The following is a 26,948-nucleotide window of genomic DNA, read 5'->3' on the forward strand; positions in this document are numbered from 1 at the left end:
GACAGTCCCGCTCCCACGGGGGAGGAGGATAAATAAGTCATGAGCTTGTGGGGTTGTGTGACAACAGGGCTGAGAAGACAGTCACAACAACAAACGCTGAGAGGAAGTGGCCAGCTCTCAACTTGGCAGCAACTTTCAGATGGGATGTGAGCAACTTGTTGGCCTCTCAAGAATTAGGGAAAACACTTGCAGCCCTGCAGAAAACTAAAATAAAAGCACCGACAGCCTCTCTTTAAGTCAGAAAATTGAGGTCACTCCCACTAACATTATGCAGGCTCTTCTCAGTGAATGGATTCAGGCGCCACGCTGTGGTTAGGCTCAACAATTTCAGTCAAGGTGTTCTGCATACAGCGGAGGAAACAAGCACTGAACATGTCTACGGCTACGGCCATGAAATTCACACTTTATGTTGGTAAAAGCCCAAAGTAATACAAACATAGCGGAACAATGAGTCCATGAATTAGGTTGAGTGTAACGAGAGGATTTGAATTTTCAGTGGTAAATGCTGCATCATGAAGGGCTCACGTCAGCCTAAAACCAAATCTTGAGTGGAGCAGAAATCCTGTAAGTGCAACCAAACAACGGCACCAGCAGATTTCAAACAACAAAAAACAAGAAATAGACAGTTAAGGTAGCTCAAACACAAGTGAAAATAGATGTAGTAGAGAGGTACATTGTGCAATGGAACAAATAACACAAACTTTGTATTGTTTTTGAGTAGTTTAATAAATGTTAAAAATGGTTAAAAACTAAAGTTTCCCATATTTGCTTGATTGAGTAACACACAACTGTAACAAAGTTGGTTTTTTTTTTTTTGTCTTTTGCACATCCAGATTTAAAAACTCATGTTAGATGCAGCTCTTTCTCTCATAATACAATTCCACCCTGAAGGGAAAACTAATAAAAAAAACCTGGAATGGTTTACTGTTCCAGCGGAACGCGCACAGCTACACTGTCAGACATGTTGAGGTAAAGGTGAGGCACATCAACAAAGAATAAAGTAAATCTTTGATTGGTCACGTCAAGCTTAAATTATCTGAAAACTGAAACATTTGTTTAAAGGGACCCCCTAACAGTACACGACATGTGAATCAAAGATACTAAACAGCAAAGTAAAGTTAATAGTTAAAACAATAATTCAAATTGAAATCTCAAAACTGCAATAACCGCGTTGACCATCAAACAAATTATGATTAGTCCTGTCAGCTTTTTTACAGTTGTATTTATATAGGATTTGTATTGCTTAACTGCATAATGCTACAAATGTTTTGTTCAGTAACTACAAAACAAATCAAAAACACATCAATCCAAACTGTTTATTCCTACAAAGACTTGCGATCTAAAATGAAATTTGGTGTTGGATAAGGAAGGGGAGAAGCAGCATCTACAGGACCGGATGCACATACCTGGACGTTTTTTCTTTTAGTTTGGTCCTGATTAACTGACTTATAAATAAAACAATGACAATATGTGTTTAAAAGAATTTATGTCCACATCAATGAAGGCATTTTATGCATAACCAATCCAACATGGAGGTAGATAGATGTGTTTAAAGTTGCAACTGTTTGATAGCTACAAGCTGCTGCGGAAAAAGCGGACCTGTTTTATGACAAAGCAAAGGAGATGAGTTTTCTGGGAGAAGCAGGGGGAGTCACCACTGTTATTAGTTCCTTTCAATAAATGACTTGTATCACACAGTTATGCAAATGCTCAACTCTTTCATGGCAAAAGGAAATGTTTTTTACATGATTAACCTAGTCTAGAGCAGTTTACCCTTTATAAAATTTCCCAAATCAAATAGTTCATCCCAATGTTAACAAACGAAGGGTCTACCTGCTCCTGTCCATCAAAGATTCTGTTACTTGATGTGTTTTTTCAGCTTCAGATACCGAAGCATAGTCCAGCAGTCTGAGGAAGAGGATGAAGAGGAGGAGAGCTATTTCTATGTCTTAAGTCTTCTGAGGAAAAATCTACTTGGAGGTGGCCTTCAGCATTCCTCATTTCCAAGATCCTTCCTGAGTTAGATCCATGCGTAGTAGCTGGCATGACGATGAGTGTGTCAGTGGTTGCAAAGGCAGCTCAAACTCACACCCGCGCAGCGTCACTCACAGACAGTTAATTAGTTAGTTGTACGCTGTCTCAACAGGCTGGCTAGTGTCTGAGGAGGGGCTCCCTTTCTGTGCCGGCGTAACGCTGGTTAGCGGCAAACACCTTCGCTTTGTTCGCCGACGGACCTTTGGAGTGGAACAAAATGTAAGTACATCACACTGAGTTCAGTACTGTTCAGGTCAAATATTTACATACACTCACTGTGCCCTATAAATTTGGAGCTTTTGACCTTTTTAAACCTTGTTTTTAGATGTTCTTTGCAACATTAGTGGCCTTTTTTTGGTCATTTATTTTTTTTTTTTTTAGGTAGGCTGACAGGAAATGGGGTGAAGAGAGGGGACGACATCCAACACAAGTCGCCATGGCCGGGACTCACCAGGGCACAGCTGCATAAAGGGCTGAAGCTGCTCTATACATGGGCAGCGCCCTAAACTGTTCATTTTAGAGGGTGGAATGGTCACGTGACATAACAATTCAATGAGTTTGGTGCTTAAGCTTGAATTTTATGGGGATTTAATCTGATTCACAAAGGAGGTCAAAAGTATACATGCGAACTCAAATATATACATAAACCGCCACAGGTTTTATGAGTGCGCCCTGACCATATGCTGCTTTTTTTTGTTTTTAGCTTTTCTTAATCAAAGAGCTTCTAAAACAGATCTTTCTGAATTTTTGACCACATTTTGTTGGTCAAAAGAAGCAGAGTTTCATTTGGTTGATTTTCTGGCAAAGATGCGCCCCTTATGTATAGCCCACACATTTTCAATAGGGTTGAGGCTTTAGTGAGGCCAACATCTGACCCAAACTGTCACCCTGAGATAAAAAAAAATTGATTAGGATGTTTAGGATCAGCTCATGAACCACCAAGGCTCAAGTTGCCATGAACTGCTGTAACACCAGTACCATGGTCCAAAGTTAACCGAATTTTACATCAACACAGACTGAGCGGGTATCAACTAAGAAAGAAGCTCCAGCTCCAAAGCTTTGACTGAAATTTTAAGCTGCCCACAAGCACAAACCAAACGCCTTCAAGAGAAAGGTTCTTTCATCAGACGAGACAAACTCGGAGGTCTTTGTCCACAGTGACAAGGCGTGTGTTTGGAGAGGTCTGGGGGAGACTTTCAAACCAAAGAACATAACACCATCTGCAAAGCATGGTGGTGGTGGAATCATACTAGTTCAACTGGTGCATGGCGAGTTGTTAAATATACTGAATAGGGTTTACTACTGCAGCCAGAGGTACTGATGCATTGCACAAAGTGTTAGGAATTATGAAGACAGTGAACTATCTCCAAATTCTTCAACTTCACCTCACATCAACAGTGAGACGGTTGAAATTGATAGACTAGAGTGTTTTCTACCAAGATCCCAAAAAAAAAAAAACCAATTTAACAATGCTCTACCATTTCTGATGAGAAGAATAGTTGAATACTGTGTTTACCCGGAATTATGCCAGGAGTGTGACTTCTCTAACTTGTTAAGGCACATTTAACAATTAATAATAAACTGGATGGTGTATGATCATTCCACCCTCGAAAAAAACATGGCAGAGTGGGTAGGGCAGGGACTCATGTACCAGGTACATTAAATACATTTTTATTCCTTCTCTCTAATCTGTTTCCTGTCAGCTGAACTGCCAAAGACCAAGAGTTCAACAACAAAAAAACATAAAAACTCAAAACTTAATATGATACATGATGTTAGTGACCATGTATATGAAAACCATGTATGTATTTTGTGGTTGCTGTGTAACATTACTAACCTATATAGCTTAGAAGAACTGGGAGGAAGATGAGGCCATGGGTTGCCCCAAGCAACACCATGGCCAAGTACATCCTGAAGTAGAAGACCTGGAAGATCTGCGACTTGGAAAGCGCCAGGATTAAAATACCTCCAAACTTTGTTAAAGTGATCCCACTGAACACCTGTCGACATTTAATCAAAATTTAAAATTACAATAAATATAAAATAAGCAATACTAAAACATATCCTTGTTTTAACCTGGAAAACCCCTCTGTTAAAGAAGAACTACATACACAAAATGATTTTACACCGTTTTCAGTGGCTTTTAAACAAGTGAACAATCCTCAGATGATTTGTTTAGTATTAAATCAATACTGCTCGTATTACAAAGTATTTATTTCAGTCTAAAAGTGGTGTTTTTACTTAAAATAATGTTTTCTTTTTTATTTTAAAGAAAACATTTAAAAAGGCGAAAGCTGCAACTTACCGAGCTGCCCATGTGAGCCAAGGCCTCCTCTGCCCGCTCCACTCTGTTCTTCTTCACACTGATGGAAAACGCTCGCACAATGTGACTGCAGAACTCCACGGAGATGCCACAGCTCTGCAGAAGCAGAACATTTAGAACAGAAAGTCACACATCGGCTTTTATCTGTCTCATACTGATCATTAGAGACCACAATAGGTCATTTCTAAAAATATAATCATCTAACATCCTTTGGGTCAGGCCGACACTTGTTGGCGTCATAACCGCTCATGTGACATTTTCAGAACAAAGTCCATCAAGTGAGGAGATTAACAGTAAACACATTTACCGTTCTGTAAAAAGTATTTCCCCTCTCACAAATTTCTTCCATTTTTGCTTTTTTCTCATAGAAAAAGAAGCAACCAACCTGGGCCCACATGTAAACGTAATTTCCCCCTAAAACTAAAAACCAGTGGTGCCATCCTTGATGGCCACGTCTACCATCTAGAGTTTGTGGTAAATGGCAGTGAGACTTTAAATTGCTGGGAGGCCTGCTAGCCCACTCTTCTTTGCAGGATTGTTTTAATTCAGACACATTGGAGGGTTTTCCAGCATAAACAGCCTGTTTAAGGCCAGAACAAACCATCTCAATCAAATTTAGGTCCAGACTTTGACTAGGTCACTCCAAAAATGTATTTTTGCCTTATTGAGCCTTTCAGAGGTGGACATCTTGGTGTCTCAGTCCTGCTGCATAATCCAACCTCAACAACTGACAGAAGCATATTCTCCTTTAGGATTTTTTTAGGCCAATCAGGGCAAGTCTTCCAAGTACTGAAGAAGCTAAGCCGCCCCAGACCATCACAATAGCACCATCATGTTCGACCATCAAGTGTTACTTAAAATAAATGAGGAATTTAATTTTTCCGAGGAATCCCTTCAGCAAAGATCAATGATTTTCCTTTTACCCCCCTCTAAACCCATTAGAAAACTACTGAATTTCCTACTGCTCTTACCATGACGAGGTTTACAAGAGACACTGCATTGAGGCTGATGTCCCACAGCCACATGACGCCAAACATGTTGACCAGGATCATGGCGATCGTAATGCTGACCATCACCGCCGCCCACAGCTCGAAGCCCAGCAGCACTGTTGTGACCACAAATATGGCCCCCAGTGACACACACAAATTCAGAGCAGTGTCGTAGGCAATGGTGAGGTACTGCTCGTAAAAGACGTAAAAGACGCTGTAAAGAAGGAAAACATTAATAAGTGAGCAGACAGTGAGCACTTACTGAACGCTTGTACTAGTCTATACACATTTCAGTAGTAGGTTACAGTTATTTTACCACCGGGGAGACGCAACACATAGTTTGTTTCCAGAGACCAGTTCTTTTTTTTTTTTTTTTTACTTTGGGCTTGAAATTAAAGTCAGCGGTAGAAAATGACTGACTGATGCCTAATAGAAGATAAATTATATCTAATGCAGTAGTTGTTCTTTTCATTTTGTTTTCTGTGCTTATCTTTATCCTAAATTTTCCTGCTGACTCCCTTACACAATCACCATAAAAATCACAAAAACATCGCCATGATATAGTAACCCTGCACAAAAAAAGGTCCTAGAGCTACTTCTGAAACATACAGAGCCCTCGGAATAATTGTACTTTAAGCGATTAAGATATTAGTACCCCTTAAAAATTCATATAAAATTTATTTTTTATACTTTTACACCCTGGAGGAACTGGAGGAGGTGTCTGGAGAGAGGGATGTCTGGGCGTCTCTGTTAAGTCTGCTGCCCCCGCGACCCGGTCCCGGATAAGCGGAAGACGACGAGTACGAGTACGAGTACTTTTACACTTTTTTTCTCGTTCATAGTTTTTAGGAACTTCTAACTCTGCTTCCTAAGGAAATTATGACGTGACTCGAACATCCATTTCTTTTCAGCAACTAGTCGCTACAGTGGAGGAGGAACTATCTTTATCTCGCCACCACACAGTAAAAAGGATGGTTCAGTGCGCAGAAATCTAAAAAACTTACTGCAGAAAGGAGTGGCATGTTGGGGGTCCCAAGTCTGCATAACAATCATTAGTTCTTTTGGAAGAACGCTTGATAAAAACCTTTTCTGTCCTACTGACAAAAAGACTTCAGCTGAGATTTGGTTAGATGATCTTTATTAACAGCAAACACTCCAGGAAGGCTTTGTGCAACAAAAGATTAATATGTTGTAAAGCAAGTCATGCCTACTGTTAAGTATGGTGTAGGACCTGTGATGCTGAGGCCTGTTAATCTCCCATAAAAACTACTGAACTGAACTAGCAGGATAAAAACCAAATTATTTATGAAGCACACAGAGCAGCTTGTCAACAGAACATACCTGTAGGCAAAAACTTTGTGATCCATGGACTGACTGATATTCTCGGCCAGGATTCGTGCCATTTTCAAAGCATCTATGAAGTCTGGGGACTCCTTTAGGATGGTGTGGTACGTCATGAAGTAAGTGGCTCCTACGCCCGAGTTGTTGGGATACCTCTCAACTGCTGTGGCATAAGCTGCATGACCGCTGGAGGAAGAGTCATGCAGGGGGGTCAACACAATGTTGAAGCAAAAGGATTCATCCAGAAGTGAAGTATTTAATTAAAATAAAAATATATGGGATCAATTACCCTTTTCCACACTTGGGATTAGGATTGTCTGACAAGAACATGGGCAGAAACCGCATAAACTCTTCTCCTTCAGGCCGCTGCTTTCCACTCTGAGTCATGGGCCGACAGGATACACAGGACGGGTTCACAACTAGTAAACAGATTTAGAAACACGTTAATCTGTATTCACAGGATTTAACAGAACATGTACCTGCCCTAAGATGAACCCCAGACCAGAAAAAAGGAATATACATCAAAATTCAATAGAAGACCATTTCTGAATAAATTGTTGTACGGTTTTGAGATTTATAATCCACTGAACAAGGGTTCTGTGCACAGTCGCTGGATAAAAATGTACCCGAGGCATTGCAGAAAGCTCCAGAGTTGTTGTAGTAGCGACAGCAGCTTGACTGAGGCTTCACCCAATCAAAGTAGTCATCCAGCCAAGATGATGGTGTGTAGGCAATGGTTGTGCTGGGAGCAAATAAAAAGTGAAACGGATTAGATTGAAGGGATTTAAAAGTGTACAGGTGACCCCATTAGTCCTCCAAGCAGTATTTAAAGTTTTTAAAAAATATATATTTTTGACTTACTAATTGCTGATAAGTGAGGCAGTATAGATCTGTTGCACCAAAGAGTTGTTGTTACACCCCACTCCTCCACACACAGAATTTTGGCCCTCTGGGCTACTGTAGTTGAGTCCATCCTCCACTACGAAATAAACAGGAGCTCCGGTGTGGAGGTACTCGCTCAGGTTCTTGAAGTAGTCCAGAACATATGAGTCCTAAATGAAGAGATGAGCTGTCACAATAATCTAATGGATTGAATAATTGACATCTCTTAATACCCCAGAATAAAATCTAATGAAACCAGTTGCCTTCAGAACTCACCTAATTAGGCTAAAAACAAATGGATGCAACAGTTTTTGATTATCATTTGTAAAACAAGGGGCTGCACGGTGGCGCCGATGGGGTTGGTAGCACTGTTGCCTTGCAGCAAGAAGGACTCCCAGCCGGGGGTCTTTCTGCATGGAGTTTGCATGTTCTCCCTGTGCATGCGTGGGTTCTCACCGGGTACCCCGGCTTCCTCCCACAGTCCAAAGACATGCCTGTTAGGTTAATTGGTTTCTCTAAATTTCCCTTAGGTGTATGAATGAGTGTGTGCATGGTTGTTTGTGTGTTGCCCTGCGATGGACTGGCAACCTGTCCAGGGTGTACCCCGCCTCCCGCCCATAGACTGCTGGAGATAGGCACCAGCTTCCCCATGACCCACTATGGAAGAAGCGGTATAGAAAATGACTGACTGACTGACTTGTAAAACATTTTGAAAGGCATATTTCCTTTCCCATCCACTTCACAGTTATGCACTACTTGTGTTGGTTTTTTACAAGTAACAGTGACATTAGAGTTGTAATGTGACAAAATAGGAAGACGTTCCAGGGCTTTGAATACTTTCAATAAAACGCCAAGATGATGCAGCTTTGGCGTGAATACATGAATTCAAAGTCTGCACTTATGTGTTCTTCAGAAATGACCCAAAACAAAACTAACTGAAAATCTAAAAACTTACATCAGGCATAGATAACTTCTGGTCCAGCCCAATTTCCACTTTATTGACAACCGCAATACTGAAGGACAGTATCCCCACAAACACCGCCACCTGTTGACAGGAACACAACAGTCACATCCACTCAAAAACAATAAGGTTCTACTTGAACTCACTGGTGGAATTAAAGTTGGGAAAAAGGCAAGGCTGCTGAAGTGTGACTCACAATAATTGGTCGAACCCACTCTTTGAGGATGAATGGAGAGTAGACTTTCTTGAAAAAGCGGAAGAGGAGGCCTTCTGTCTTGACTTCCCGACGTTCAGGCAGTTTCACGCAGCAGCAGATGTCAAGTCGATTCCCCTTTTAAACACAACAGAGAGACAGCACGGTGTTCAAAATGTGGAATCGAGAACCTGTTGCTAATTTTAAATCACTAACACACTGAACAGGCCAGAAGATCTATAATACACTGTATTGCCAAAAGTATTGGGTCATACCACCAATTCAATGAATTCTGTTGTTACAATCACTTCCATGTCTGCAGAAGCATAAAGTTTGGTGAGGAGAAACTTGGCTGACCTGCACAGAGTCCTGACCTCAACCTTCTTGAACACCTTTGGGATGAACTAGAGCGGAGGCTGCATCTCCACCATTCTAAACCCTTTGTGAAGTGCCTTGAAATGACGTGTGTTGTGAATTGACGCTATATAAATAAAACTGTCTATCAATTGGACCTCATAGATTAAGAATAGGATGCCATCAAAGTTCATGTACACGTAAAAGTAGACAGACAGTGCAGTTCACCTTTATCTCCCAAGGGCAATTTGCTGTACAGTCAGCAGTTACACACAGAATGCTATATCTGTGTCCTGATGGCAAAAGTTGAAACTCAGCCCAAAGTGGATGGCCAGGATCGGACGTAAAAGTTTTAGCTTTCTTTAATGATCTGATATAATAGAGGTCACCAAGACTGTCAGGAGGGACGGCAGCTATTTTACTGCATTCTTTAACAATGATCTGCAAACAGTTCATATTCCTGACCATCTATGGTCAAATGAAACCAAAATACATGTGTTCAGCTCAGACGTAATACGGTTACATTTAGCAGTGCTGCAAAAAAAAGATGTTTCTCTTCATAGATTTCTTGCTTTTTGTTTCGCTTAAATGTTTTTGAATTTTTTCAGGCATTTTAGGCCACTTCAGGTTGTCAGACAGGTACAATTTACACGATTAAACATACAGGTCTTACAGTAATCAGCTCTGGGTATGGCTAGTAAAAGTGAACCAAGAAAAATGTATTCCACCAGTTTAAAACTCATATTTTAAACAAGTAGATAATTACATTTTCACACAGGGTCGGTCGGGTTGCTTTGAAAGCTTGTGTCGCTAATAAATGACCTCATCATTTCAAAGCTGCTTTTTGTAGTTACTCAGGTTATCTTTGACTAAAATCAAAAGTTGTTTTATGAACGGACATATTTCATGGAGAAAATATATATAAATATAGAAAACAATTAATTGTTTCCCCTATACTCTTTTACCTCCTGTCTTTTGGCGTCCAAACCGAGCAAGCTGACAAAGCAACTGATCTGCAACAGGAAATCGATTAAAACAGCCAAGCCAGCAAACAGAGAGAAAGTCCTAACGGCAGGCATGTTCGACAGGGCACCTGGAAGATAAACAAACAAAAAATGTCAGCTTTAGGCTCAGGAGAAAACTGAGGAAATCCATCTGTCAACCGTCTCATTCCGATTCTTAAAATCCAACTTTGGTGGTTTAAGGTCAAACATTTACAGTTTAGTCTCTACTGCAGGGCGGATTTTCAGTGATTTTGCACCAGCAGTAAAAAAAAGCAAATATTAGCAAAAGGTTTTGCCAGAAATGTGTGCACAGGCCCCGGTTTTGCACCATAGATGGCTTTTCATGTTCTTTTTTTGTTCCGTTTGTAACCGACACACCATAATCCTTTGTTTGGATCCAGAAGTCCATATTTACATCTGCAATGTCACTGAATGCAGAGTGATGTAACGGCATCATATGATAAAAACACACTGATTCACAGCGGATCATACAGTGCCAGCCACAGTCATTGAAACCTCTGGTAAATATGCGTGAAAAGTCTTCAATTTGTTCATCTTTTATTGCCGGAGCAGAATATTATTGTTAATCCAAATTTTACTTTTAGTAAATTAATTAAGTTTGAAATAAATACCACCATAGGGAATAATTAATTTTTATCGGTATCCCTAACAACTCCTTTAAAATAAATATAGCTGAAATTTTGTTTTATTGACAACCTTTTTTTCGGCTAATAAGAATTTCTAGAAACTTTCAACTGGGAATTTACGTTTTTTATGCCCCTGGGATACAGACAGAAAGGCTCAACTCTTTTAGCCCCTGGCCACTAAGCTAGACAACGGCATATGTTTATTTCACCACCAGACACAGAGAGCAGGAGGGTAAGGGAGGTAAAAGAAAATTATATTTTAGAAAACTGGAGCAAAGAGAGGAACATTGGGGTCACAAAGTCTTCATAGCCACCATAAAATACTATCTAAATGCTGAAGTGTTTGTAAATGGTACCAGCAATACAAACACTAACATGGATTTTACTAACCCCTACTGGGACTTCAGCTGAAACCATTTGCTTTGGCCAGACGGGACAACGAGTGTTTTTTTTGTCAAAAATGCTTCCAAGAGGGTTCGGTGTGAATCAAACAATGAGTACGTGAAAAAGCAGCTCATGCTGAATGTTAAGTATGGTGGAGGATCTGTAATTCTGTGGGCCGGTTTCTTCTCTGAAAGCTCCAACATTCTTGTTTAGTCCCCAGACTTAAAATCTAGAGAAATATGTAAGGTGAGCTGCAGAGAGGAGCCTACAAGAAAAAAAACCCAGGAGTTTGGATGATCAAGACAGAGTGTGCAAGAAGGAATCCCTCTCTGCTTTTTTTGAGCCTTGCAGCCATTTACAGATAGCTAAGGAACAGACAGTTAGTCATGGTGGTGACTGACTCTCAGCTCAGCCAAATATTGGTTTATTTATTGGGCAACATATTCAGCCTTACTCACTGTTACATATGTGTGTTTATTGACTCTGGACCATAGAAAAAGTAAAGATAAAAGGTAAATCTTGAACTTAAAATACAATCATGGAAAAATGTATAAACAGAAGTAGTAAGTGTCCTGCTTTTTGTCTGTTATAGCGACTTTGGGAATTGTCGAGGTCTTAGTAAAAGGTCTACTTGTAGGTGACTTCTTGCCCATTTGAGCTGCTTTTGGTAGACTGCTTTCGTCTTTGTTTAAATAAGCTGCTTGTTGAAAAGTGCCGTTTTGGAATCTCTCCCGAAGGACTGATCCCATCTAAACCGTTTGTGGTTCGTCTCACTGTGCTAATTTTCAGCCAGACTGCCTGTCTGCTCCCTCTGGGTGCATATTCTGCTCATGAAATAGCAGATTTAATCTTACCCAGGAAGAAGGCCACGGTCTCTGAGAAGGAAGAGAGAAACATGCTGGGGGCTATGTCTCCAAGAATACGGCCGATCTGCTGGTGAAGCTCTTCCTGTGGCATCCGCTCATCTCTCTGTTTACAAACGCACACATGTTCAAATTTAACATCTTTTCTTTGACATACAAAGAACACATTCTTTTTGTAAACGTTATGGATCAAAAAATAAATATTAGCACAAGAGTAAGTTAACCTGGTACGTCTGGACGATGATGAAGATGTTGTCGACCCCGACAGCCAGCACGAGGAAGGGAATGACCTCAATCACAATGAGTGTGAGTGGGATACCCGCATAGCTGAAGATCCCCAAAGACGAAGACACAGAGCTGAGAACAATCAGGATGCCGGCTATACCCAGAGATATTTTAGAGTCCACCTGTACAGATCAAATTCTCTAGATAAATCATCTCCATGCTTTAACCACATCCGTTTCATGCATAAGTAACAAGAGATGTGATTGTGACCTAGTCTGTTCCAAAGTAAAACAGGAAGGAAGAGTTATATGTGAAACTATTTTAGCCATGTGTGACAGCAAGCAGCACCAAAGGCTGAGTCACTGGATGAAAATGCTGATGAGATCATATCAGGGTTTCATCCATTACCAGAAGCCTTCTGAAACTGTGGATGTGGCCCAAGGCGAGGGAGATGTAGATGAACATGATGGCGTAGCTGATCACGATAGTGCTGATGTCGCTGTTGCTCTCTCTGTCGATCTCGTCTTCAATGCTCCTCTCTGCGCTGAATGCCACGGTTAGGTTGGGGTTGCTGAAGTTCTTCATAAACTTGATGAACCTGAAACGCACAAACACGAAATTAACGGTTAGTAGGCATAAACAACAGAAAAAAAAAGACAAAGCTGATGTAAGACCTGTCCAATGGATGGCCATCTTACTGTTTTTCCCACGCCAGAGCTTGGCCCATCTTGACCGAGTCATTCAGGTAGTTGTTGAGGGGGAAGGTGATCACGAGAGCTGTAGCGTTGTTGTAGTTCGTCTCTGGAATTTGAAGAAACAAAACATACATTAATTGTAAAACCATTTATTGAAATAAGGTGAGCAGGTTTCTTCTAAGTATTTATTTTTAAATGATAATAAAATCCCTAGTATAATATAAACTCTAATGGGTGATGGGTCGTTCAGTTAGTAGAGCAGGTGCACCATTTTCAGAGGCTATAGTCCTCGACGCGGCTGTACGTGGTTCGATTCCCGGTCTCAGGACATTTGATATATGTCTTCAACTTATCTATCTACCCTCTTTCCTGTCAAACTACTGTTCAATAAAGGCCACTAGTGCCAAAACCCTCTCAACATAATTTGTAAAATATACAATTAAACAAATAAAAGGCAACAAATGCTTCAGGAGATCATGAACTTGTTGTCAGTTCTAACCATCAAAGTTGGTTAAAGCACTGCTGGAGTCAAATGAACTGGTCTGAACTGGACAGCCACACAAATCAGAACCATGTAAAACAAATAAATGATGCATAATAAACGACCACAATGACAGAGCGATTCAAAAACAGTTATTCAGGTTAACCAATCAGATGTTAGGTACAATTTGATGAGCCACAGGAACAGCTTAAATTATTTGATGCTGCAGCCACATGAACCCTGAAACAACAAATATCTAAATTAATATATATAAGACTTTAACATATAGTTTTAATAAATAAATTTCATAATAATTGCTTTACTACTTTATTTTGGGTATTTAATACACTACATTAAGAATAATATATTTTTTATTTTGTGTTTACTTGCATTTTAATAATAACACCTGAAAATAATTGTTTAGTGATTCATTTATTCATTTATTCCATTTTGGCGCTCCAGAGTAAAAACATGGCCAAATCTTTCTGTTACAGAATCCAGTGGAGGTTTTTTTTTGCGTGTTGGTTCGTCGTTTTCCATTTGACAGATTTGTGAGTTATTTGTCGTAATCATTGGGTTTGTCATTTCCTGCCAAATGTTTCACATTTTTAAGAACTTCGTCTTCACTCAGGTCATGACACTATGCTTACTATGCTTGCTATGCTCCACTGAAATGCTATCTAAAAACCTGTAGGACGGTGCCTGATGATCAGCCCAGAAGAAGCTGGCCAATCAGCAGGTGAGGCTTTTTGGTGAAGCTGGTTGGAGCCTCCTTCATGTTTGGTTTTAATGGAAAAGGTGTGACACATAGAGGAAGGTAGCATAGCAAGTAACAACTGTTTGTCAACTCCCTTTTGCTTGTTCTAAAGTTATTTAAGCCAGAAAAATGCTGCTGGTTTATTGTGACGCAGTTTGGATGATCAATGCGACAAAGTTGGGGACAATGTGCTGGAGGTGAGTGACCAGAGGAGTGTTGAAGCTTCATTTGTTTGCTCATTCGTTGCAGCCAAAGTCATACAAGTACCAACTACAGTTTCCCACTTCCCACTAACTTCCAACAGCTTCTACGTGTCTGTTGAAGAGAAGCAACCCCCTACTGTGATACTACTATACTTTGGGGTTGCCATGTGACAAAATGTGAATAGGAGAGAGTTATTTTGCAAGGCACTATGTTTAGTCACCCACTACTGCATGCAACAGTGGTGATAACTACCTAAATTTGACAGATTTTCATAGAATCCAGTGGGCCCTACAGTCCTCTGATACAAATAAACTCCTGATACAGTATTATTGCCTTGTCATAACTGTGCAATGTGGTGCAATAACACCAATTAAAATAAACAAAAGCAACATACCATCATAACCTCCAAGTGCCAGCCAAGGGAACACGGGGCCCCCAAAGGTTCCTAAACAGGGATCATGGAGGAGAGTGGTGTCGTTGAGGGATGCTGGGGCGCTGCAGGAGAGGAACATAAAAATGACAATAAAAATCACTGTTGCCCAAATGGATTTCAGTGATGAAGAATTGAAATATCACAGAACAGGTAAGGAGGAAGCAGTATTCTAAACCAGGAATTATCTGAAAATATAATACAGGGGTATTCCTATTCCAAATATGATTTTCATGTTTTTTTTTTATAACAACATAATTATTGATTGCTTTAATGAACTAAACATATCATTCAATACAAACACTGCATAATTTAACAGTTGTTAAAAACACTTTAACAAATCTTCAAACATTTATCGGTTATTTACAATGTGTACGGCCTTCTTTCTTTATATATATCTTTATCTATGTTTCTCTCCATCTCTCTATATTGAGCTGTAATACACTACCAGTCAAAGGTTTGGACACCCTTTGTCATTCAATTGTCCAAACCTTTGACTGGTAGTGTACATGTAGTTACATATTGTCTTAGCATGATCGGTCTGGTACAGCCAAGGGGAGTATTTCCCCTCTGACAGCCAAACCTTTACCCGGTGATGATGATTATTTTCACCGCTGGTTAAGTGGCGGGGCCTGAAGCACTTAGTTGGATACGGAGGAGGAGAGTTATGAGTCCGTGCAACTCCAAAAAGAGTGATACAGAGAGCAGATAAATATAAAAACAGAATATAAATAGTCTGCCCAATACACCAGGGAAACACTGGAGGGATTTAACATTTCTCAAACCAAATCAGGTATGTGCAAAAACAAAAAAAAAACGAGCATGGCAAAAGTATTCACAGTCCTTTTCAATATTTCGTTGCATTGCAACCACATGTTTTGTTGGATTTTATTGGGATTTTATATGATAGACCAGCAACAGGGAAGCGCACTTGCATTCAGCCAGATGATTTACACTTTGCTCCTAGAACGTATTGTGTAAGTACCAAAAAGCAGAACAGAATTTGAGATGAGATCCTCTCAGTCATTTTGGAATCACCTGCAAACTGATCTGAAACTGAAGGAGCTGGTTTCACTGAATTTATTTAAGAGCATTTTAAAGGGTTTTGAGGCACAGACTATTCAAGACAGACGGTTGATCAGCCATAGATACGTTTTCATTTTTAAACCACCCTGATCTTGATTAACTCATATGCCCACTTTGATTAGGTTGTTATAGTCTAACACTTTGTATTGCGGTCATTCTTGACCAGGAGACCCTTTTAAAAGATCACTAAGGGACCCTCTTGGTAAAACAAAAAAGCTAAAATGAATAAAAATAAATAAATGAAGAGCAGGTGGAGAGGTTTGAAAGCAGGTTTAGGGTTTAAAACAATATCTAGATTTGAAACATCTCATGGAAAACTGTTATAAATGCACACCAAACTTTCCAGATTTAAATTTTTCTAAGACCTGAAGTAATCCCTAAAACACAACAATTTTAAATTGTAACTTGACAAAATATACGAGTTCTCTTGGTTTGACTACATTTACCCGACAGCATGTGATGAACTGAAAAACCACTGAAACTGAGCCGTTGCAGCGGCTGTCTGTGTGGACTATTTTTCACATTTGAAACGCAACCCAATGAGGAACAGGTGTTTGTATAAGAATGCCTGTCCAAAATAAAATAAGCAATACAGGCAAGACTACAAGGAAAGGTAAAACATTAAACACATTGCCAGCGTATAGATAAAAAAGATAGGACAATGAACCAAAAATAAATACCTGACGCAGTAGAGGAAGTGGCTGTGATAGTCAGCATACACATAAAATTCATCTCCTTTGCTGTGGTCCAGTACAGCATGGCTGTTCTGAAAATAGTTGAGAATGCTCAGGATGGTGCAGTTGTTGTTGTACGGGGCCAGAGGAGCCAAGCAGATGTCCTGCAACGTGATGTTCTGGCCGTCATATTCAGCTACGAGGTTTTCGATTTCAAGCTGCAGATCCAGCACCTGGATGGGTGAGGTTAGAAAACACATGAGAGCAGAAATGAAAACATATATGTATGTATGTATGTATATATGTATACATACATACATACAGGGGTTGGACAATGAAACTGAAACACCTGGTTTTAGACCACAATAATTTATTAGTATGGTGTAGGGCCTCCTTTTGCGGCCAATACAGCATCAATTCATCTTGGGAATGACATATACAAGTCCTGTACAGTGGTCAGAGGGATTTTAAGCCATTCTTCTTGCAGGATAGTGGCCAGGTCACTACGTGATACTGGTGGAGGAAAACGTTTCCTGACTCGCTCCTCCAAAACACCCCAAAGTGGCTCAATAATATTTAGATCTGGTGACTGTGCAGGCCATGGGAGATGTTCAACTTCACTTTCATGTTCATCAAACCAATCTTTCACCAGTCTTGCTGTGTGTATTGGTGCATTGTCATCCTGATACACGGCACCGCCTTCAGGATACAATGTTTGAACCATTGGATGCACATGGTCCTCAAGAATGGTTCGGTAGTCCTTGGCAGTGACACGCCCATCTAGCACAAGTATTGGGCCAAGGGAATGGCATGATATGGCAGCCCAAACCATCACTGATCCATGCTTCACTCTGGGCATGCAACAGTCTGGGTGGTACGCTTCTTTGGGGCTTCTCCACACCGTAACTCTCCCGGATGTGGGGAAAACAGTAAAGGTGGACTCATCAGAGAACAATACATGTTTCACATTGTCCACAGCCCAAGATTTGCGCTCCTTGCACCATTGAAACCGACGTTTGTCATTGGCATGAGTGACCAAAGGTTTGGCTATAGCAGCCCGGCCGTGTATATTGACCCTGTGGAGCTCCAGACGGACAGTTCTGGTGGAAACAGGAGAGTTGAGGTGCACATTTAATTGGGCAGCCGTGGTTTTATGTTTTTTGGATACAATCTGGGTTAGCACCCGAACATCCCTTTCAGACAGCTTCCTCTTGCGTCCACATTTAATCCTGTTGGATGTGGTTCGTCCTTCTTGGTGGTATGCTGACGTTACCCTGGATACCGTGGCTCTTGATACATCACAAAGACTCGCTGTCTTGGTCACAGATGCACCAGCAAGACGTGCACCAACAATTTGTCCTCTTTTGAACTCTGGTATGTCACCCATAACATTGTGTGCATTTCAATATTTTGTGCAAAACTGTGCTCTTACCCTGCTAATTGAACCTTCACACTCTGCTCTTACTGGTGCAATGTGCAATCAATGAAGACTGGCTACCAGGCTGGTCCAATTTAGCCATGAAACCAACCTCCCACACTAAAATGACAGGAGTTTCAGTTTCATTGTTCAACCCCTGTATATATATATATGTGTATGTATGTATGTGTGTATGTATATATATATATATATCAGTGCTGCTCAGTGTTTCCTAAGGTACCAACCTGGTGCAGGATATCTTTAAACAGGATGGCTTTAAACGGTACGTCTGACCCTCCAAAATACGGAGAGTAGATAAAAGTGTCATTGATTGGAGTGGTTATAATGAGCTGCGTCGTTCTGAAGAATGGTCCAAAGCGCTCATCAAAATAGTTCTTCTCCTGGCGAGCCTGGCTTTCTGGCGACGACCACAGCTCGACGGGGTCTGTGGTGATGCGCATGAAGATCAAGCCCCCACTGCAAGCAGTCACTAATATTAAGCTGCCCAGCAGGACCACGGATGGATGCCGAACGCAGAAAGAACCCCAGGAGCTGAAGAAGGTTCTCAGGAGATTCTCAAAACGTTCGCCCAGCGTTTCACAGCATGAGCCATTTTCTAAGAGGAGAAAAACAAAAACAAGAGAAGAATAAATATTGTTACTCATATAGCATTAAAGAGTGGGAACATTATAGGTCCAGGGTCTTGGAAAAGTATTCATGCTTCTTTAACTTTGATTTTGACACATTACAGCCTCAAACTTCATTTGCATTGTATTTCAATACTACGTAATCGACCAACACTGAGGTACAGGTAATGGTGAAGTGGGAGAATTTTATTTTAATAATAATAATCTGAAAGGTTTGCTGTGCATTTGTATTCCAGTGCCCTTTACTTTGCCACCCCCAGATAAAAGCCAGCACAGCAAACTGTAAGAAAGCTGGTCATAGTTGATGGGAAGATAGATGGAGCTGAAAGAAAACCTGTTAGAGGCTCCAAGACATAACCTTCCAGTGGGACAATGACCTTATATACAGCCAGAACAGAGCATATTTACTGACAAAGAAGGTTTTTTATCTTAACTGAAAAATGTATATATTTTTTGTACAATTTTGGCCTAATTGATGCTCTGAGTGGGTTGTTCTTTCAGCAAATGGCATGTTTTAGAGCCTGTGTAATTCAGTTAACGATTATTCAATTACTAGTTGACGATTATTTCGATAATCGATTAATCACAATTATTTCCGATTAATTGGTTCAGCCCTAAATCTAACTAGATGTAATGCCCAAACCTGGCATATATTTTTAATGGCAGAGACACTAAAGCCCACTGTGAGTGGGTTTCAGAAAAATATACCACAAGACATGCAGCAGTAACTGCAGCAAAAGGGGGTTCTACAAATAGACCCATGAGGACTAACACTGAGATGTATAATTTCCCTTACATTTAACAATAAGCCACTTTAAGGTGGTCTGTCACAGAAAATCCCAATAAAACATATTCAGGATTGTGGTTGTAAAAAGGCTGAAGTATGGATAACCTTGCACGGCGCTGCATCTCTTTTATGACCTTACCTTGGTTGGGAATATCACTATTGAGGGAAAGCGGGTTGTTGCTGTCCAAAATGGGGCCATACTCTGATGTGATGGTCCTACTCCTGCACATTATTTAAAAGCCAGTTCAGAACAAACATACAAATTTAAATAATATTTCAAACACATGACGCTCAAAAGAGCATTACCTGCGACACCAAGCCACAACTAAAGCTCCGACAAAGATGAGCAGGAAGGCCATGTATGAGAGCCACATGATGACAGACATGGCGTCCATACCGAGGATGGTCCAGGGAGGGGGCAGAGGAGGGGGGACGGGTTTGGGGCCACAGGCCGCTGTGCAGTCCTGACAGGAGCAGGGACCTGAACCATCCTCTAAGCCTTCTGTGCAGGCGTATGTTTTGTTGTTCATGGGTGTGTAACCATGAATCCCCACATCTGGAAAGAAACCAGAAGGCAACTGATTAACCTCTTTAGGAAATAAAAAAACATCTAATGGTTTTGAAGCATTTGTACTAGTACAAATGCTGTAAAGACAATTACTAGTATGAAGAAGTACTTACCAGAGAATATGGGGATGATAGGAAAAGGAGTCTGACCATTGTCAATGCTGAACATGTACTGGATCCAGTTGGTTGCATTGCAGTCTTGTGCATCCTTGCCACACAGCAGCGATAAGGCTTTCACGTTGGTAGAAGGTGCCTGCACATCCTGGCAGGCATTGTACATAGCTGGAAGAAATCACATAAAGAAAACCCAGGATTGTATTTGACTCATAAGCTCACCTACTTCTTTTTTAAGTTTGCATCAAAACTGACAGTAATACCAGCAAGTCACAATACAACCACTGAAAGAGCATGACTTCAGGAAATCATAATGTTTTACTCAGCAGATTTCTTATGCAAGCCAAGTGTGTCAATACGTAATGTCAGTAGTTGCACAACGACCTTGTTTTACATCCAATCCTTGATCTGGCAATACACTGACCGTTAGTGAATGTTTGTCCAATATAGTACTCCACTTCCGTCACATTTTCACCCATAAACTTGGTGGCGTTCATAAACTGACTCTGATGAGGGCTGCATGTCAGCTCACAGAACAGGTTCATCAGATTGTAGAAACAGGAGGGACACCTGCACAAATGTAGAAATCAAAGACTCACAGAGCTGTGATCAAATATTTGTCTCCTTACAGATTTATTGTGTTTTTGCTTTTTTGTCCCCACATTTAATGTTTCAGTTCAAACAAAATTTTATATCAGAAATAATTTTGCAATCCTTTCCAGGCTGTTAGATGTTAACAGCTTATCTGTTGTTGAATTTCATTAGATTGGACCATGATGTACTGCTTTTTAAGATTTTTTTAACATACTTTATGTTGTCAGGCAGGTTCTATTTCAATTATTTCTTGATTCTATAGGTTTGAGTTAATTCATGATGTAAAAAGGAAGGACATTTATTTATTTTACACAAGGCTATGTTGTTTTCCCTTAAGAAATAAAACTGTTATTTAAAACCTGCAATTTGTATAGATTCTGGTTTTATTTCTTCCTGCTATCAATGCTAGTTTCAAGATCTGAAACACTGAAGTGTGATCAAAAAGCAAAATCAGAATAAATCCGTATGAACCCAAACACTTTTTCACAGCTCTGATCATAAAAAAGCGTTCAAATTTTAAAACGTCAAAATGAAAATTTGAAGTAAAAACAAAAGTGAAGTGAAACAATCTGCAAACCATAAAACATGCCAACCTTAGCAAATAACTACAACCATATCATGTGAAGCACTGCATGCCTAAAGAAAACCAACATAATGTGTTTTTCCAGCAAATAGAGTACACTGGCGGATTTATCTCCAGCATTTCAGAAGGGCAAAGATAATGCTGCAAGAATGTCATGTGCTTCATCAGTTAATCTTCTAACATACCGAGACAGGAACTGAAGGGGTAGCTGGAGACTCTCTTTGAGAGTGTTCAGCTGGTCAACATTGCAGCAGAGACTTCGGTCCCCGTAGTTATACCCAGGACAGAGCTCCTGCACATATAAACACACAGGCTTTGACACACTGCAATGCAGAGCCATAACCCTTGAGCATTTTGTCACATTACAAACATAAACTTTAATGTGTTTTATTGGGATTTTATGTGGCAGACCAACACACAGTAGAGCATAATTGTGATGGAGAAGGAAAATGATATACAGTATAGATACAAGGCTTCCAACCAGTGGCGGCTTGTTAATAAGGGGCGCTAGGGCGCCGCCCCCGTCAGAACTGAAGAAAACAATCATAGACACAGTAAACATAAAAAAAACCAAAATATTACCACATCGTTTTACTCACGAAACCCATTTTAGGTTTATTTTCTTGTGTAGGTCTCAATACATACATTTCAATGGCAAGGGGTCCCAGCCAACTTAGTGTGAATTTTGGCACTAGTGGCCTTTATTTGCTAATTTTTTGACAGTGGGCTGACAGGAAAGCTTGGAGAGAAAAGGGAAGACATGCAGCAGTTTTAGCGTTTCTTTTTCCCTCATTTTTCATCCAATCAAATAACTCCATGATACCTGTCAAATAAAGTCACAACTCTGGCAGCTTAGAGGCACGGGCGTGAATGTCACTCGAACACACGACGACAACAACAACGACAAGACAGAGACAATGACAGTGCTAGAAAACTCTGTCATTTATTTACAAAATAATAATTTCATGAGGCCTTTGCTGGAGAAAAAAAAAAAAAAAAAACACATAAAAGGAATGTGGACCGGACCCATCGGCAAAGATGCACAGCTCAGGTGAGAGAATATGTCAACAAGACAACTATAACTCATGCACGGCCAGCCATTCTGGAAGATTGGCGAGAAGAAAGCCATCACTGAGTAAAGCCATTAAAAATCTCTATTACAGTTTGCCACAAAGAGACACAGAAAAACATGTGGAAGAAGGTGCTCTGGTCAGATGGAAGCAAAATGTAATTTTGGTCTACATGCAAATGTGTGGCAGAAAACTAACATTGCACATCACCCGGAACGCACCATCAAAGTGTGGGAATGCTTTTCCTTCAGCAGGGACTGGGGAGGTGATCAAAGTTGATGGGATAACAGATGGAGCTACAGACAAGGCAAACCTGGAAGAAAATTTGTTAGGGGCTGCAAAGGACTTCATGTTCCAGCAGGACATGAGCTCTAAATATGGAGCCAGAGCTACAACAGCATTGTTTAGATCAAAGCATGTTTATGTGACTGAATGACCCAGTCAAAGTCAAGACTTAAATCCAACTAAGAATCTGTAGTAAGACTTGAAAATGTTCTCATAGATGTTTTCCATCCAATCTAAATGAGCCTGAGCTGTTCTGCAAAGAAGAATGAGAAAAGATTTTTGATAGATGTGCAACACCAGTAGAGTGAAACTCAAAAAGTTAAAGATGGTTCTGTAAAATATTGAATTATGAAGCATGAATACAAAAGTAATTCACTTTTCAGATTTCTACCTTTAAAAAAAAAAAGAGAAAATCATGTATGACCTTCTGTCCACTTCACAATTCTCCAATACTTTGTGTTGGTCTATCACCTAAAATCCCACCAAAATGTGCTTTTAATGTAACAAAACATATAAAGAGTTGAAGAGGTATGAACACTTTCACTCCATAGAGCATCACCAGCAAAAACAAAGCATTATAGTTGCGCACGTACCGTTAGAAGCTCGTAGCCCTCAGTTTTCAGTGGAACAGGGGGACCGGTGTAGTTACAGTTGTACTTTTTTCCAGGCACCTTTTCAGACTCTCCACACTGACCGTACCAGACGCAGTGCTGGGCCTCAACCTGATGGTAAGACAAAATTGAAAAATTGTGGGCAATGCACAGTAGGTTTACTACTATTGTTTTATGCTGAGCAGGATGCCAACTGGTGGATCAGAAATAGCCTTTAAGTCCTTTAAAACAGCATCTATTGTTACCAATGCAACCCCATAACAAAAACAGCCTGACTTCCTCTAAAGGCTATAATGAGCCATGCGACTACCTAATTCCGATGATAAATAGGTAAAGAGGCACGTTGACCTTCTTCCTTCTTTTTTGTTTTACAGTTCACATCCTGTCTTTCTAATATCATATGATTTGCATATCTAAAATAGCCTTTTCACTTCTGCAAAACATCTTTAAAACACAGCACTTTAAGAAAAATCAGGGGACACCAAGAGCTTAAAGTGTTAGAACTCGATTTATAAGTGAAGCGTAATAATCGGATCCAACAGGACTTAGAATAAAGCTAAACATGTTCTTTATTCTGCCTGTTCAGCATCAGAGCCATCACGTGTTATTCGTGGAGAGGATTACCTTGGGGAAGTCAATTCACTTACTCCACAAACTGTTTTCTCAGAAGATCCAGCATTAAACTTTGTCTTACTTTTTTATTCTCAAGCAGATCACATTCAGATGCAATATTTCAGGGAAAATAATTGTTATGACGTAGTAGCCTGGTCCTGTCGTCTGAACTGTGTAACCATCTCGCTGATCCGTGTTTGATTAGGTTACCAAACAAGTGCCCTAATAATCATGGGTTTTCTTGAACTTTTCTGCTTACCCACAGCAGCTTTCAGGTAGTCAATATTTGCACTGATTTTAGCATTCTTTTCTTTCTTCTTTTTTTTTTTTTTACTTTATCTTAAAAACAGTCATGATTAATGACAATTGATGTTTTAGTTCAGTTTCAAAGCAGGTCTGTGTGTTGCCATGGATTGACCTAATTGCATCAGGTAAAGAAGAACAAATAATGTAGTGAGAGGAACAAAGAGGTCACTGAGGATATTACCTACCACTGATTAAATTAAAAGTCAATGGATAGAGCTGCTTTCTTTTTAACAATACACTTAACTGAGCAAACACGACCGCCAGACAGCAAAGCTGTGCAAAACCTGGCTTGATTATTGTCCATTATTTTGTTTCAGGTGTGGCTCTTGAGGGTAGTTGTCGATCTGAAGAATTTAAACTCCAGGGCTGATCATCTTTGATGAAGTTTCTATCAGAGATGCACCAATCAATTTTCCCTTGATCAGTTATCGGCAGCTCAAATAAGGAAATCAAACAAAAGAACTCCAAACATTTTCAGTATGTAAATGTATCAACCAACAGCATACGCTTTAATGCATCTTTTTTTTCAGTTTATTATATAATATAACATTTTAGAAATTGTGCCTTGAAGCATAAATGAGGGTATTCTTTGTTTTCTGTTGAATTTCAACTACTAGTACCTCTGTCAAAGAACTTGCAAGATGATTTTTCCCTCCATATGTTATAGTTCATAAGAAAAAAATGGAATGGGCATCCAAAGAGAAAATTATGGAGCATGCTATTTTCATAAACTTAGCAGTTTTTAATCTAATTCAAATGGGAAGAAGTAAAATATGATCTTCATTTGTGCATTGAGGCAATTCTAATAAACCACCAAACTATCAAAGTAGTAAGGAATATATATTTCCCAATGTATTACTTTTTAACATTATTTTTTTCTTCTGTTTTGTTTAGCCTTTAATCCTACATCTTAATGGACAAAATATGTTTTTATTATTTATTATTATTTTTTGTTGAAAAAATAAATATGCTTTTAAAAATTAAGAGGAGTTCTTGCTCTCAATGGATTTAATAAATAGAGGTTAAAAACCTGTTGTTCAGAGCTGGTTAAGGGAAAATCTGGCCAATTCCGGTCTCTGGACAATCGATCTCTAATGATAAGTAAAAACAAGGAATGATCCAAAATAGGAAGCATTTTAAATACACCTTAAAACATTTGCCAATTCGACCTCCAACATAATGAAAAATGTTAAGCCTCCAAAAATATACAGGTTTGACAACATTGTAATAATCGCCTAGTTGTTTTATAGTTAGCAGTGAACTGGTTTAAATCCGACGCAGTGTAACTTAGTCCACTTCGACTGAGTTACACTTAGTTTTTTTTAGATTAAGATGACAAATTGCTGATACATAATAAGTTGTTTTGCCACTCTGATAATAAGAAGTTTCGACAGCTCAACTATGACCAGTACAACCAGTCTCTAAAAAGTAAAACCTGTCTCCCTGAAAGGATTAATTCCAGTTAGCTATCAGTACAAAACGCAGCTTTTCTAGCAGCATTTGGCTGTGTTTTCAAACAAGTATAGATCTAGTTAGTGGATAAAGCAGTATTAAGTCTTTATTAGGTTGTGTGTTCTTTATTCAGTTTCGTTCTCCGCCTTAAATAAACATCACAACAGTAGCTGTAACCAAGGCTGAGTCACGAGAACAGGAAGGTTCAGTCACACTCACCCATCGATGATACCCTGACAGCAATACAACGAAGAAGAGAACAGTGAAACCGAGCCTCCCTGTTGTGGACCCCATTCCTCTCTCTGAAATCATCGACATGAAGTGACAGTCCGGGTCAACTTCGGCATATTTTGTTGATGGTTTCTTCTTCTTTCTCTGAGCGTTTGTCCTGGGCGGAGACAACCGTTTGCCTCAGTGCTGCCACCAAGTGGCAGCGTAGCTACAGCACTCACCATCAATGTTGATGCGGAACTGTCAAGGGAAACCAAAAGGTCTTTTTTCTATGTTTGTTTCTATTACAGACGGTAAGAGGGGAAAAAAAAAAAAAACTGAATGAAAAGCACTTTTATTTTGTCAAACTTTGCTTATAGTGAAAGCTTGCAGCATTAGAATCAATCTGCAAGTTTTAACACAAAACATGTAGAGAAATAAAAAAAAATTAAAAACGTTTGACTTAGGCAATCATCTATCTGGACTCAAACATGTAGATACATCACCACTAATATTTCAAAAAAAATGTTTCTAAGCCAGTTACAGGGAAGCTGTATACTTTTTGTACCCAATGAAAAGGAATAATTTCAATTGAAATGAATTGGGGCCAATTCCAGAGGCTTGCTATCTTGCTCAAACATCATACATCAAACATAATGGAGGTGGCAGCATAATAATCCATGCTTTACAGTAAGAAAAATGCTTTAAGTTTGAAGATTTAAAAGCTTCACCTTGAGTTTTCCAAACATTTCTCTCGTCGTAATGGCCAAACAGCTCAAACCAGAAAACATTTATCTTGACCATTTAGGAAGGTGCACGTTTCTGCCTAACTTGAAGATATTGACTTTAAAGTCCATGTTGATGTTGACCTCCACTGAAACTGGTGTTTCAGCATCTGCAGCATCTAGTTCTTGGTTTCTTGTTTTTTACCATCAAAGCCAATATCCTTTTATTGGAGGGGGACAGTTTGGTTCAGATGGACACACTCCTACAAGACAATGATCCCAGACACATATCAAAGTTAGTTTTAGAATGGATAAAGAGGGCTAATTTTAGAATCCTGGAATGCTTTAAATTTGGCTCCGTCCCAGAAAACTAATCAATTTAAATCTGCTTTACCATTTCAGATAACAGATGTGGTCAAATATCCAATCAAAATTATCCCA

The 26,948-nt window shown here is 39.7% G+C and overlaps 1 protein-coding gene across 1 annotated transcript; it reads right to left on the minus strand.

The window, feature by feature from the left end:
- Positions 1–707: 707 nt before the first annotated feature.
- On the minus strand, positions 708–25,984 carry npc1 (Niemann-Pick disease, type C1). Its single transcript, XM_047369048.1, has 25 exons — positions 25,792–25,984; positions 23,185–23,313; positions 21,422–21,528; positions 20,484–20,629; positions 20,060–20,227; positions 19,685–19,934; positions 19,518–19,600; positions 18,190–18,560; positions 16,534–16,760; positions 14,732–14,832; positions 12,899–13,001; positions 12,609–12,798; positions 12,200–12,382; positions 11,967–12,081; positions 10,043–10,170; positions 8,727–8,861; positions 8,525–8,614; positions 7,549–7,739; positions 7,314–7,429; positions 6,977–7,106; positions 6,688–6,873; positions 5,329–5,560; positions 4,340–4,453; positions 3,872–4,034; positions 708–2,234 (listed from the first exon to the last, which is right to left on the minus strand). The coding sequence occupies exons 1-25, from the start codon at positions 25,888–25,890 to the stop codon at positions 2,152–2,154; spliced, it is 3,840 nt and encodes a 1,279-aa protein (XP_047225004.1). The 5' UTR covers positions 25,891–25,984; the 3' UTR covers positions 708–2,151.
- Positions 25,985–26,948: the final 964 nt, after the last annotated feature.

This window comes from Girardinichthys multiradiatus, chromosome 6 (assembly GCF_021462225.1).
Source record: "Girardinichthys multiradiatus isolate DD_20200921_A chromosome 6, DD_fGirMul_XY1, whole genome shotgun sequence".
Classification (NCBI taxonomy): Eukaryota; Metazoa; Chordata; class Actinopteri; order Cyprinodontiformes; family Goodeidae; genus Girardinichthys; species Girardinichthys multiradiatus.